Source organism: Parasteatoda tepidariorum, chromosome 11 (genome assembly GCF_982258835.1).
Source record: "Parasteatoda tepidariorum strain Cologne lab strain chromosome 11, Ptep-v5.0, whole genome shotgun sequence".
Classification (NCBI taxonomy): domain Eukaryota; kingdom Metazoa; phylum Arthropoda; class Arachnida; order Araneae; family Theridiidae; genus Parasteatoda; species Parasteatoda tepidariorum.
In genome coordinates, this window is record NC_141765.1 from 90,871,975 (window position 1) to 90,886,847 (window position 14,873).

Genomic DNA, 14,873 nt, shown 5'->3' on the forward strand with positions numbered 1-14,873 from the left:
TAAGCAGGCCCCAAAAAAATTCTGAAGGAATGAGCGAAGGGGAAATAAATTTCACTTTCACAATCTTTGAGGGTGGAATTTTAGTGGGTAGAATGCCCTCTCCTTCAATGGAAATAACCCAATGTGACTCAACTTAGAAAGAGAGAAGAAAATGCTTAAAAGAGGGGTGTACCCCATCTCCTCCACGCGTCATTTCTATTGGAGCTGTTTAGGAGGAATCAATCAGTTATTTTTTAAAAGGGGTGGGGAAAAGAAAAGTATATGGGACCCCTAATCCCAGCATTCCAAAATTCGGCACTTAATTTGATCTAATCTTTTTTTTTTTTTTTTAAGAAATTTATATTGATAAGACAAAAAAAAAATCAGCTATATTCTTTTTATTTGAAATTTTATTCTGTTGAAGTAACTTATTTTATTTTATCTTTTAAAAATAAAAAAGAAGCTTGAAAAAAAAAATCTGTGTCAAAGGAAACATCTGTTTCTAAAGCAGTTTAAAATAAAGTGAGAAGTAAAAACACCTGCATTTCCAATGAACAAAATAAAGAAATGGAAGTTGAAAAAAACTGATCAATCAATCTTGACAGCTGTGCTTGTGCTTTACTGATTTGCTCCCAAATTTCCCTCCTCTGTTTGACTATAAATTGGCCACACCCAGTTGACATTGAAACTACCACGTGGACAACAAAATTAATTCTATCCCTTTTGCGGTTTTTTATTCGATTCATTAATTATTTTTATTTTGCCGCTTTTTATTTTTTCTTGTTAATTGTTGCTTGTTTTTTTTTTATCGTTACTGGTTTTTATCTTGTTTTTTGTTGTTATTCATTGTTAGTTTCTTAGCATTAATTGTTAAATTTTTTTTTGTATTTCCCTGTTAGCTTTATTTTTCTTGCGAGGTAAGCGTCTTTTGTTAAAACAAAATGTTATCTAAAAGAAAAAACGAGAACTTTAGCTTATATTAGTTTTTAGCTTATATTAATTGTTAAAAAAAATTATTTTTTGAACTTCCCTGTTAGTTTTTTTTCTTTTTCTTGCAGTAAGCGTCTTTTGTTAAAACAAAATGTTATCTAAAAGAAAAAACTAGAACTAGGATCTTGCTCCAAAGAAGAAACGATTATTTGTTCTTCATAGGATTCTGTTTATTTCTTCTTGATTATATTATATAGATTATTATTTTGATTAGTAAAATTTCTCTTAAGATGTGCCAGTGTTAAATTCACCCCATCATAATCTACGATCGAAACTTGACTAAATTTATTGGTTTTTCTGAAATTAACAGTGGAATTGAATTATAGTAATATTTGGGGGCCATATTGGAATTTCCAAAAGAGATCCGAAGTTCGGCATTTCGTCAGTCCCGTGAGTGTCGTATTTAGGGTCCTTTTCTTCCTTTTCTGTTCGCTCAAATTACAATTGCCAAGGCGCTAAATAGATTTCTAGCTTGCGATTTTTCCTTAAGCTGGGGGTGGATACAAGATGCATACCTTTTAAATTTTCTCCTTATGCGATGTTTTTTTTAAAATTATTATTTCGTTTATTTATTTTCTTACTGGCTGCTGCCGAAAGTTTGCTAAGAATTGCCGATGTTCTGCAGCAGATCGCGATACGGGCGAATATTTCGTCGACTTCGTTATTAATTTTTTTTAATAGTTTTTCTCTCAAAAAATTAATAAAACTTTCATTGACAAATTTTTTTGCTACTAAAAAATATTTCGTCGGAAACGCCGCTGCATCGGAAGCTCCGCATGTAGGAAAAAAACATCTTTTTTTCGATAGCGCCGCGGCTCTTCCGCCGAAAAATATGGTAGTTTCATTAAATGCTAATGAGGGGCATGCCATAAACATACTTTACACAGTTAAGCATCACAAATATATAATAAAAAAACACACTAAATTAAAAAAAAAAAAAACTGAAGGAAAAAAATTTAGAAATACTAAGGACAATAGTATATGGAATGTAGACTCACATCATTTATTACAGAATTTAGAGTACTTTTAAAATATAAATTTCGTAAAATTAGAGATATATGTAAAAAAAAAAAAAAAAAAACTCAGAGCTAAAATTAAATTGTTACATTCTTAGATTAGATTAAATTTGAAAATATAATACAACAAAGAAAATTAAATGTATTCTGTTTCATACAAAGCAACTAACACTAACTCGAAAAATGGATTTTTTAAAAACTATGCATCAAATTCAAAAAAGGTTAAGTGTAGGGCACATATAGAACATTCAGGGCTTACACATAGATACATAGGTTGAATTTTTAAAGGCTAGGAGGTTTACTAGTTTGAAAAGTTAAGTTTAACAAGAAAGTGCCAAAATAGGCTATATTGTGCTAAATTGAAATGAAAGCACATACTTAAAAAGCAAACAATAGTGTTAACAGTCTGATAAAACTCTCGAAGTTTTAAAATTTATTTTTAAGATGCCTAACTTTGAATTTATACAAGAAAAATAATTATTTAATATTATGAGGAAAAGGGAAAACTTTTAACAAGTGCCAAGTTTTCTGTACCTCCTCATTTTAGCATTTTCAAATCAAAACGAACTTTTTAATTTACTAACCTACTACTTTTAAATTTTAGTGAAAATTGCAGCTAAAAATTTACACACGTTGAAGTAAAGATATATTCCAGATAAAAGGTAATGTCTTATTGCATCTTTTAACAACATTGGTTTTTACATCTTTATTTTAGCTTTCATTTGTAGTTACTTGGTACTTCAACACTCTACCAGACCAAGTAGGTAACAGCTAAGTGGATTCAGAATCTTTCCAAAATAAGGTCACAAAGCTTTTAGCAATCTACTGTTAAACTTAAGATCAATAAAGGCAAAATTATTATGACAATTCATAATGTCTCAGATGTGGAAACAATTTTTATAGACTTGCCGGTTAATTCCCTCCTTTGCACATAAAAAAAAATGAAAAATACTTGGCAGAGAATACATGTTTTGGAGCAAGTAAATTTAGTTTTGGGGCCAGATTGGAGCAAATAATTTTTTATATTTGGAGCGGCATAGGGCTTGCAAAATGACATTTTCGAGCAGATTTAAGCACATAAATTTACATTTTATATCATAGCAGCTGAATATATTTTCATCTTAATAAAAATCAATGAAACAGTGATGAACAACACTACAAAAATATGCAGAAAACTATAAGGCATAGACCGACATAATTAATAAATAATTCTAGTTATTTATTATTATGCCCTTCGCGGTTTATTTACGTTAAAAGATTATGCAAAACATGTTTTTTTTAAGTTTGTCTCATAAAAACAAATATTAACTTTATTTAGTATTACTTGGCATGATGTTGAAATTTACCGCTATCAAGTAATTTTCACTGGGTCATAATTTAAGGCAACTATTTCTGCAGTATCTATGTAATAGCTGCTTAGTACTGTTGCAGTTTTAATAATTACCAAATATACCAATATAATACTTTATATCAATATTTTGAATCAATTTTATATTTTATTTGCTACTTATTACATACACTCAAAAATTAGAGTTTTGCGTGAAATGCATTAATCAGTTGTAGCAAACTAAAGCCGAAATTTTAAAAAATAGAATAGAATAAGACTTTTATTGTGACCTTAGAGCATTACTATTTCTCTATCTGACTTTTAATATACTGTTTAAATTTAAAATAATGGTGAAAAAAAGTTCTTTTCATTTAAATTCATAAAATACATTATCTTTGCTACCACAGGAAAAAAGATTTTTGAAACAACAGAAATTAAAACTGTACCAATTACCATAATACCAGTAGTGTATATCATCAAAATTAAAATGCCACTAGCGTCATTAGTAGCATAGCCATTTTTTATGGTTTTCCTAAATTAATAAATGTCTTTCCTTTATTAATCTTGTTTTTTAGAACATAGCTTATTATTTTATTTAAATTTACACATATTACAAAAATTAATTAAGCATCATTGGTATCAATAATAGTATACAAATTTTTTACATTTCTCTAAAGAGCAATCTAGTACCTCTTTTCCATTAATTTTGCTTTTCAATACATAGCTATTTTTTTCACAAATCAATTACAATTTATATTAAATTATTTAGTTTTATAGTTTTAGTTTTATCGTCTCTTTTTAAGAGAATTACTAAAACAAAATAAACATGTGGTGTCAGATAATTTCAGGAATACTAATTTGGTGACAGAATCCGCCATTGCAACCACGTTAAAGTTGATATTTAAATTTATCTGATACAGTGAATAAAAAAATTAAATTACATGTAATAAATTCCTTTTGATCAATAGAGCTATTTGTGACATTGCTTTCTAAATCCACGCTGTTTTGCTAGCATTATTTTTTACCCTTTAAACATATTTTTCCAATTGCAATATTTTTAAAATGATGTGATAACTGATTTTTACACAAAAAATGGGTAAAGAAGCACTTTTCGCTCAAGAATATTATTAAAGATTTGGAGCAGCTTGGCACAATTTTGGAAAAAATAAAAATTTTATTTTAGAGCAGAAGTTTTCTTTTGGAGCAATTTATGCAGCTGTTCCCATTTAAATAGAGACACACCCTAAACCAGACTCAACTTAGAACTGCCAAATCACAGTGAGGAGAAGTTAAAGGATCAAGGTAAAAGTCAGTGTTTCTAAGCAAAACAATAAAACATGATCCATTCATGGTATACCTACATTGGGTGCCTAAGCATATGGGTGTACCTGATAATGAGCTGGCTGATGAATTAGCAAAGGCTGGCCCCAAACCAGCTTTGGGAATTTCTCCCACATCCTTCAAGGCTTCCATTTTCAAGCTCCGTGGCAAGATTGTCTATGAGCAATGGCACAACTAACCATTTCAATCCAATCGGTGCAATCGTGACTGCCCTGGTGTGCCTCAAAAAGAGCTTCTCATGCTTAACAAAAATAGTTTGATGAAGATCATCAGTCTTTTCACTAGTTACTGTACCCTCCGGAGACACCGCTACATCATAGGTTTTGCATCTGATCCTCTTTGTCGTGGGTGTCATCTTGAAGAAGAAACTACACGACAAATTCTTTATAATTGGGAGGTCTTTTTCTACTCTAAGATTTGAGCATCTGGCCAACACTGCCTTAAGGCCTCGGAACTACAGGTCATTTCTGTCATGTATTAGCTGAACTTTGTTTCAGTTATAACTCTTTTCTGCTAATCACGATCCAGGGTTTGGGTACAATAGACCCCTAGTCGATGTGCCTTGCTCCTCACAGCTGGTTCTCTCTAAGTCTAATCTATTTATACAATTATTCAAACAAGCTTATTATAATATTTCTACACTTTAATATTCTTAGATTGTTTACTATTTTGGTGGCCATGCACATAGGAAATCACATTTTAAGCTGATTTCGTTTTCCCGAAACAAAACCAGTTTTCTGATGTCCTTAAATTGGGAAACAATGAGGGAAGCTTATTCTACAAATTTTTTTTATCTGTGTGACCGCCAGAAGAATAGCAAATCAAACTGTTAGGAAACAAAATTATTTATGAGTAATGATTACATTACAAAAATGAAAACAAAAAATTTCATGTAGCAGAAAAAGGAAAATTCATTTTATTATTTAAATAAGATGATGAAATAACACTTACAGAAGCATTCTGCATTTGATAACCACACATTATATTTATCAAGCCACTCTGTAATATATTATAATATATTAGTTTATAGTATGTCAAATTTCTTGCACACATCACTTTAAGAAATAATTTAATATGCAACAAAAGACTAAATTTTGAAAAAATTAGAAGATAAATGTTTTAAAAGCGCTCAAGAATTATTTATCTTTTTGGACATATATTATATAAAATATTTATGTTTAATGAAAGTATAGGATTCATTGCTATCACCTTTAAGGTAAGTCCTATACCCATAATGTTAAAAATGATTGAACTGTTTCACAGATTAAATAGCGTACTAAGAGTCTCAAAATGTTTCACAACATTCAAGAATCGTGTCAGCCATAACCTAAAAGGATTATTTTTTCAAAATTAGTTTTTAAATTTTTTTTTAAAAGCATAGAAAGAATTTGTTGCATGTGATTTTGTAGTTCTTTTTCCCCTTTCTTTTTTGGAAATTAGATGGCGTTGTAATGCTACAAAAAGTGTGTTTTCACCATTTGTGAGAACAAGTTGCTAAAAAAGCATAAAATACCAATTTATATTTTCATTAATAGTAGATTCTTCTTGTTTTAGCTATTAGCATAGATTATTAGCTTTCTTCCAAAAGCAATTCTAAAACATTTTGATCCATATTTAATTTGTGAAACTGTTCTGGAGAAAAGTCACTCTGTTATAATTTTACCAACATAAAAAATCTAAATATTCAGTTTTTTCTGTGGTTCACAAAAGCGCTTGAAATAGAGTTATTCAGGATTTAGGGACTAGCATCACAGTTCATATGTTTACATTGATAATGCGATATTTCCATTTAAATTTGTTTTATTATATTTAAATTCGAGGTAAACATAAAGGGCAACCAAACTAAAAGTGTTGCGAAGTCAGAAGTAAAATTACAAAGGTGCTAAATCATGGCATTTCTACTCTTAAACGTGCTGAAACTTCAGAGACTAAGAATAATTTAATTTTTATTCATTCTGATGTGACACCTGGCAAATGTTCTAGTTGGTTTTACAATCATTTATGTGCACATTACCGAAACATTTCTATCAAAATAGTTATATTTTCTAAAAGAATGAATGCGAAATATTTATTTGATCAAAAAAAATCTAATTATGAAAGTGTTAATTTACTTTTTGTATATTTCTCAAAAGGATTTTAAATTTTGCAAGCATTATTTTTTCTTCCTCTTCAGAATTCTGAGGTATGGGGACCATAATTTTATATACACCACGCCCTCAAAAATCAGCAGAAAGAAAAATCTTTTCACTGGATACGCCACATCATCGTATAAGCCGCACCAAATTTTACTATACTAAAGCAGGTATTGATACTAATGCAGGTATTCATTAGAGACTTAACACATGCTCTAAATAAGCATATATATATATATATATATATATATATATATATATAAATAAAATAGTTAAATAAAAACCAATAAAAGGATATTGAATATACAAAAAATAGAAACAATCCTAGTATATAAAATAGATTTCAATAACTTTCTAAGTAAAATTAAGCATTTTCTGATTTTAATTTGAAGTAAGCATTAAAATATGAATCAGATAATTAATATAACAAAAATCATAAAATAAGTATTAAAATAGTTAAACATCAGACGATCTTACTTTTAAATCATTAAACGATAAATTAAAAAGAATTTTTATCAAAGAAAAAGTAAAGAATAATTTATTTAGATATCACCTATCACTATATATTCATATCACTTCACTTAAAATCCCTCAAAATCAGAACTCTCTATATCAGAGCAAAATAAGTTTACTAGTTCATTGTTTATTTCCCTGAAATAGTTGTCACTCACACTTCAGTACCACTTTCGTTTTCGTTTTGTCCCGGGATGATTTCTGCTTTTTTGAAGTCATTTATCACAGTTTCTTTTTCTCTTTTAATTGCCAACAGCTTAAACGCAGCTGTATAATTTTTCGTCTTAATGGGAGGCATTTAAAATGGATAACTTAAATACAAGTTATGTTAAAACAAAACAAAAATTAACGAAAATAATATAAACAAAAGAAAAATATTAATAAAACAAAAAAGCAACAGAAGAACGGGAACCACTTTCATGAATGGTGGGAATTTCCCCTTCTTGCTTGAAAAGTTCTAGTTCAAAATGGGGAGAGAGCAATTAATATTTTCAAAACTGTCAAAAAAATTTTGTTTTCTATATTTTAAGCAATAATTAATTTTTTTTCTAATATTTCGTTTTTGATTGATTAGATATAATTCCAATACTAAAACATTATTGCCAGAAAAAAAATTTTTTTTTTTTTGCTTCTTAGATTCAGATTGTTTATTAGATCGTTGTAAGCTTTGTTTACCTTCGGTTTCTATTATACGGAAAAATCAAATATCCGGACTTCCGGAAGTCCCACCGATTTCAGATAATTGACTTTCCACTGTGTGAGTGTCTATATATATATATATATATATATATATATATATATATATATATATATATATATATGAGAAAACTTCTTCAAAAAATTTTAATTATAATTGCATATTTTGGCTTTAGAAATGGCAATTTCCTGCTTTGATATTAATCATAAAGCTCGATGAAAAAAGGCTGGTTAGGGGAGAAAGGTTTGTTTTTTTTCTGCACCCCTGCAATGAAAAAAAAATGTAGGAAAGATTTAATGTTTAGCTTAATAATTAAAAAATTTAAAGTGACAAATAAAATAAATTAATTTTATTTTTTATATTTTGCTCTGATTTCTTAAAAAGAACAAAAATTAAACAAGGTAATTATTTCATATTAAATTACTAAGGATGCAAAAATCCTCATAACTAAATGAACATTTTGGCGATTTGCTATTTATTATAGCTGTTAGAATTTGATTTGCTATTTGGGCAAATTTGTACTAATATTTCCCTGCCAAGACAATTATCCCCATTCAATAGAATGTGAAAAAAAGATCAGTTTTCTGTGCAGAAAAGAAAACTGGTTGGACCTCAAACTGAGACTAAGGTCAACTAAAGGGCTCACCTAAAGAAAAGATTGAGGCAAAAGAAAAATTACACTACTTGTTTTGGTCATTCAATAAATATTTTCAAACTAACTATACACTTATACATAAAAATCATTATATTAATAACAAGTTTATTTCACCTATTTAACCAGTAAAATATTAAGAGACAATTATTAAGGTTATAAAATTATATTTACCTCAATGTTATGTGGATTTCTGCAGCAAGAATAAGGTACAGCGCATCTTTCAGGACTCAAATTTTGGGTAGAGCAGTTAAAGTATATATTTTTTGACCAATCTTTATAGCCTTCATCAGATATGCCACAACAAAGAAACTAAAATTTAAAACATTTAAAAAAAATTTGTTAAATAAGTATTCATACTTCTTAATAATAATTACTTATGCAGAGCTTGTGTTAAAAACTTTAAATTATTAGCCAGTGAATTATTAGCAGTTATCCAAATATCAAAAATAATAGCCAAATTTCAAAATTCTTAGCCAAAGACAAATCTAAACAATTTTTAATGATATATTTTTTTCCCATAGAACTTCAAATAAAAAACACAAATTTACTAAAAGTGTTTTAATTTTTATTTTATAAATACTTTAATCATTAAAAAAAAAAAAAAAGCTGAACTTTGAAATAGACATATTCTAAATAAACCACAATTTAACGATACGGGCAAGAATTTCTGCTTAAAATCCCGAGACATCATCGAAAATTTACAACATAGCGTAACGGCTTGCCGAGAAACAATGCTCTCTGTCTATTTAGAAAAACCAACAACTGTCTGTCTGATTCTCGATGTCTGAAAGCAATGACGTAATCATGAGGAAAGTGCGGTTGGGTAAAGCAGAGAAAGAAATACTCCCCAAATTAGTTTCTGTCAGATTGACTGAGGAGGTAGAAGAGAAATTTTTATTATTTTTTATTCTTGTTTAATTTATGTACTTTTTATTTTTGAAAATGAAATCTGATGAAACGAATAATTTTGTACTTTGCTTTGATTCATGAGTGAAAAATATTAGCAAACAGAAGGTGGTAGGAAAATTATCAGAAAAATACATAGCCATGCTTTACCATATAAATATAAAGACCATATAAGTAAAAAGAGAGAAGTAAAAATACACATTTTTAATTAGAATATACTAAAATGGCTACTTTTTAAATCAATATTAAACTAGGTATATAGTTAAGCTATATTGAATAACTTTTTAGGAATCCAGAAAACTAGGAATTTCAGACTTTGAGCATAGCGATGGTCTTAAGCATTCCAGATAATTGGTTCTCAACTGTATTGTTATACATTTTAAACACTAAATAAAACATTTTTCTAAAGAAGAAAAATATTTCTTTCCTAAATTTTAGAGAGAAAAAAAGAATATTACTCTTTCACACATGAAAGAGTAAAATTCTTATAACTAATCAGACACATACTTCTGTTTGCAGAGCATCAATGACATTTTGCAGATTTGCATCATCTCTGTACTTGACTATCAATTCTTTTGATAAACCACCAACTTTTAGAAGATCAACAAATTTATTTGGAAACACAAAAGCAAACACAGTCAGTGCCATTTCTCCGATGAAGAGAAGCAACAGAGTAAATGAATACTATAATAAGAAATTAATAGCAAAAAATATTTTCAAAAAAACAATCATGCATAATAAGAATATGGCACAAAAAATTTAAAAAAGAAATTAACTACACTATACAGTAAAAATTCTACAGATACTCAAATTCAGATATTTTTTGAAAAATAATAAAAAATATATTTTAGCCTTCCTTGTTTCTGATTTCTCCTTTTTCACTTTTTAGTAATCGAGATTAGGAAATGATATACATAACTTTCACAAAATTTCTCCATTTCCTTTATCTACAATACGGAAGCACAACCATTTTGAGTGAAGGGCCACATGCACAGCAGATTGACCAATGAAGGGCTACATGCCCAAGTATTTAGACAGACATGTTGACATTAATTATAGTTAGTAATTACTAACTTTATTATATTTATTATAATAAATACATTTATTAACATTTATATATATTATCATATAAACCTTTATTATAAACATCATTGTTCCAGGCACTAAATTCTTATTATTAGTTAATGTAGCAATATGTTTGTATAATATTAAATACTTTTAAATGTTTCAAACTTAAGATAGCAAAACTGATGACTTTTTAAAAAAAAAAAAAAAAAAAAAAAAAAACATTCTCTTATCAGGAAAAAAATCAGATAAACAAAAACAATGAGAAAAATCATGAGTTTTTTAATCTTATTACATAAATTCACTTGAACATAAATATAAATTAAAAAACTTTATGTTTAAAGAATTAAATTTTTAAAAAAATTGAATTTTCTATTGAGTTAAAGTTAAATACTTTAATTTAAAGAAAGTTTATAGGGTTTAATATGATTTAAATTTAAAAAAAAGCCTTACAACGCAAAATGTGATTCAACATTTAATAAGGAATATACTTGAATTTCAAAACATTTATTTTAAGTAAATTACAAAAAATTTTACAAATCTTATTTTTAAAAAAAAACTTTTTTAAGCTTAAAAAACTTAAAATTGAATTTCGAGAGTTGTAATATTATGCTAAAATATCAGGATAATCAAAATCATAAGGAAAAATCGAGTAATAACTGCAAAAAAAACCTCTTAAATTTATGGCACAAATGGAGCACATGGAAAAGTGATTACCTTAAGGAAAACTGAAATCTTGTATGTCCTAATAATATAGTATTAAAAATATTAGGATTAAAAAAATCAGGATCCTTTAAATCACATGGCAAAGCTGCTAAAAAAAAAAAAAAAGACCTAAATCACTTTGCATTTAAAATGAAATCTGCACAAATGAAGTGCTAAAAAGTTTGTATTCAAATGTGGAGTTTAAAATTCAAGTGTCGTAATAGCATATTAAACATATTGGGACTTTCAAAACAGTGCAGAAATGGCAGAACAATAAGTGCCAGAATAACAATCAAAACAGAATCTGGATTTGCAATTAAATTGTCACAAATAGACCATGCTAAAAAGTGGTTATCTAAATTAGCAATTTGATACTCGCGATTCGTTATAATATTGCGCTAAAAATAATGCGATTTTAATAGCCACCCGCAAATGCAAAGCAATAACTGCTGAAAAAAGGATCAAAGCGCTTTGGATTTGTGATAAAGTTTGAGCAAATAAGTCATGTCAAACATCAAAATATGTTTATATAAATGCATCATTTAAAAACGTTAAAATGTATTTACAAAATTCTCAATTTTAGAAACTACATGGAAACACGTAAAAGTAACTACCAAAAAAGTCATTAGATTTATCATGAAATCGGCACACATGAAGTGCGTCAAAAGTGAACTAAAACTTGAAATTTGTATCATAATGTTTTAAAAATATAGAGAATTTTAAGCCTGTGTAAATTCGTAGAGTTAACCATATAAAAACTACATTAAGATAGAGCACGTCAAAAACTTAAATATGCAAGTTAAATTTTCTTTATTTTTCAAAAAAAAAAAAAAATAATAATAATAATAAATAAATAAATGATTTTTTTCAGATGCTGCCACGGACCATACATCGAGAATGAGTGAGCTGCACAATTAACACCCCTAACCTACAATTTTATTTCTAATTTTTTTATTTTTCAACAATAAATAAATAAATAAATGAAATATTTTTTAAATTCTTTTTCAGATGCTACCATGGGCCGCACATTGAGAATGGGTGGGTTGCACATTGAGCACCCTTAAATTTATCATCCCCAAAAGCCTTGGCCATTTCAATAGCACATTTTTTTTTTTTTACCAAATTGCCATTTTTGCATTAGCAAGCGCAAGAGAAATGGAGTATGAAGCATGCAAAGCAGATGATTGACCATGAAAAATTTGGTAAAAATTTCTGTTTAAATTTCTTCTTTAAATTAGCGATCAAAACACAAAATACATACTCCATGGTTATATATTTTTTTTCATGCAACGTTGAATAATGTCACTGATATCATTAGCATGCAAACTAAAACTTTTTAACTGATTGAAACTTTTTTTGAAACTAATTGAAAAGTTTTTTTCCCAATTAAGCAATCCCTTTCCCAATGATCATTAATAGCTAGATTTTCACTATGAATCTTGTATTTCCTTCCACTCATTATGAATATAGCATAAAATTAAAAATTAGAGAACAGAAATTTAGTAAACTTATTTTTATTTGAAAAAAATTCAAATAATGCTTGTTACCTGTCATTTTGAATTTTCTCCCATTGATAAACTTAGTCCGAAAGTTGTTTGCTTTAAAAAACAAAACAAATCCTTTTATAATAAACTAATAAAAAGTCTTAGTAGCTTGTAAAGGTTTTCACGAAAACTTGCCCACAAAAATTATATTTTTTATAATTAATATATTTTGGTTCGAGGGTCGGATGAAAGTTGGATACCACTGATCTATTAAAAAATTGCACTTTACCAATACCTAGAATTGGGCTTCCTATGTCACAAATTGCTCAAGACATAGAAGCATTTTCTACAGTTTTATATTCAAAGAATGCATCCAAATTATTAAAAAAATGGGTTGAAGCAACAGTATCAAAAAGTTAAGTTCCTTTGTAATTTGATGAGCTTAGTGGAAGAACCAGTTGAGTGTCACTTTAGTGAATTTGAGTAAATGAGCTGTAAAGTTTATACGTTCCTCCTTTTTGTTTTTTCGCTCAATCTTTATGTTTTCAGTATGTTTGTGAAGGCGTAACTTACAAAATTTTTAAAGGTTCATTTATTTGAATCTAATTCTTTTATAAAGGGTTTAATGATTTTATGATTAACGTTTTAATGATTTATAACTGTAGTATTTGCTTGTTCTCATGGATGATTTTCAATGTTTTCATCAAATATAATTTTATTTGAAAATATAAAATAAATATACATATATTTAGGCTTAAATTCATAGAATAAAATTTAAACAACCTTAATCTGACAACTATTGGTATCAAATTTTCTCCAGCCTCGTTAGTCTGAAAACCAATCAAAAACGATTTAGAGGCAGCGAGAGCTCAACTTTTGCAGAGTAGATGTTTCACTGGTATGTATCACTTTAATTGGAGAGAATTCGATAATTTTTGATTTTAAAAAAGTGTTTTTATAAATAGCGCTGATTGTAATCAAAATGTTATATCATTTTGTTACATCTAAAGGTATTTCTGAAATTAAATACAAGTATTTTTATTAGTTTTAATACAAAATATATCTAAGTTTAGTTGTTAAACACAAATTATTTTCAAATTTCCTTAAAAATAATGCAGTTTCAAGCAAAAATGACATTTTAATTTATAGAAATGTTTACAAAACAGATTTTTTTCTATCATTGTAAACTAGGTCTTCATGAGTTTTTAATTTAATCACAGTTTTTTCTTATTGTGGTAAGCTATGCGATCATGATTAGCTACCAGACTTTAATTTTTCTTCAGTGAATATGAAGTTTTCTTAATTTTCAACTTTTTAGCCTTGAATCTAGAATACAACAAAATACCTGTTTAAACAACAAGGTCATATTCACTTTCCAGCGAAACTTATCAGCATTTGAGCAAAATGGAGCTAAGTGATGGCTGGTATGGGTCTCTTCTACCTGACAACATCATTAAATAAGTAGATCGATAAGTAGCAGAGTGAATTTAACACAATGGAAGTACTCGGGAAAATACAGCTCCTTCAGAAACATATATTATTTATTTGACGATTATGACACATGAGTAACTGAGTAAACTGGGTAAAACATAAAACAAGCACAACAGTTAACATATTACATAACTCTGTTTACAATCTTCCTTTCAAACAAAAAAAGGGGGACAAGGGGGAAATATCACCAAACAGAATGAAGTTGGAAAATGTAAGGAAAATACATTGTTATGCTTTACTGTATAATTAGAATTAAGTAAAAAGAGTGAATTGAAAATACAGATTTTAAATTAGAATATTATAACGGCTAAAATACAGTTATTATTTTTTTTATTCAATATTAAAGTAGAAAGATAGTTAAGCTGCATTGAATATTTTTTTTTGCGACCCAGAAAAATAGAAAATTCAAAAATCCAGGAAAACAAAGGTCTTCAGCATTCCAGATAATTGGTTCTCTAAAATTTAACAGATTTTCACAATTTCCTAACATTTAAAACTATAACTATCAAGGAATACTGATTTTTGGTAAATGAAACCAGATCCAAATTATTCCTAATTTAATGAAAGCCACA

The 14,873-nt window shown here is 27.9% G+C and overlaps 1 protein-coding gene and 1 long non-coding RNA gene across 5 annotated transcripts in view; one reads left to right on the forward strand and one right to left on the reverse strand.

Annotated features, from left to right (window-relative positions):
* The window catches only part of LOC147801881 (uncharacterized), a 287,387-nt gene that overhangs the window by 48,224 nt on the left and 224,290 nt on the right, over positions 1 to 14,873 (forward strand). The gene's annotated exons all lie outside the window — the stretch shown is intronic.
* LOC107444582 (tetraspanin-33) overlaps positions 1 to 14,873 on the reverse strand; it is a 36,705-nt gene that overhangs the window by 14,288 nt on the left and 7,544 nt on the right. For 3 of the 4 annotated variants that reach the window (XM_043041168.3, XM_016058756.4, XM_016058757.4), the window contains exons 3-5: positions 10,064 to 10,240; positions 8,822 to 8,959; positions 5,605 to 5,652 (exon numbers count right to left, since the gene is read on the reverse strand). In XM_043041168.3, the coding sequence (XP_042897102.1) occupies positions 5,605 to 5,652; positions 8,822 to 8,959; positions 10,064 to 10,240 (363 nt within the window). The remainder of the gene's footprint in view (positions 1 to 5,604; positions 5,653 to 8,821; positions 8,960 to 10,063; positions 10,241 to 14,873) is intronic. The other variant, XM_043041167.3, reaches the window with a different exon arrangement.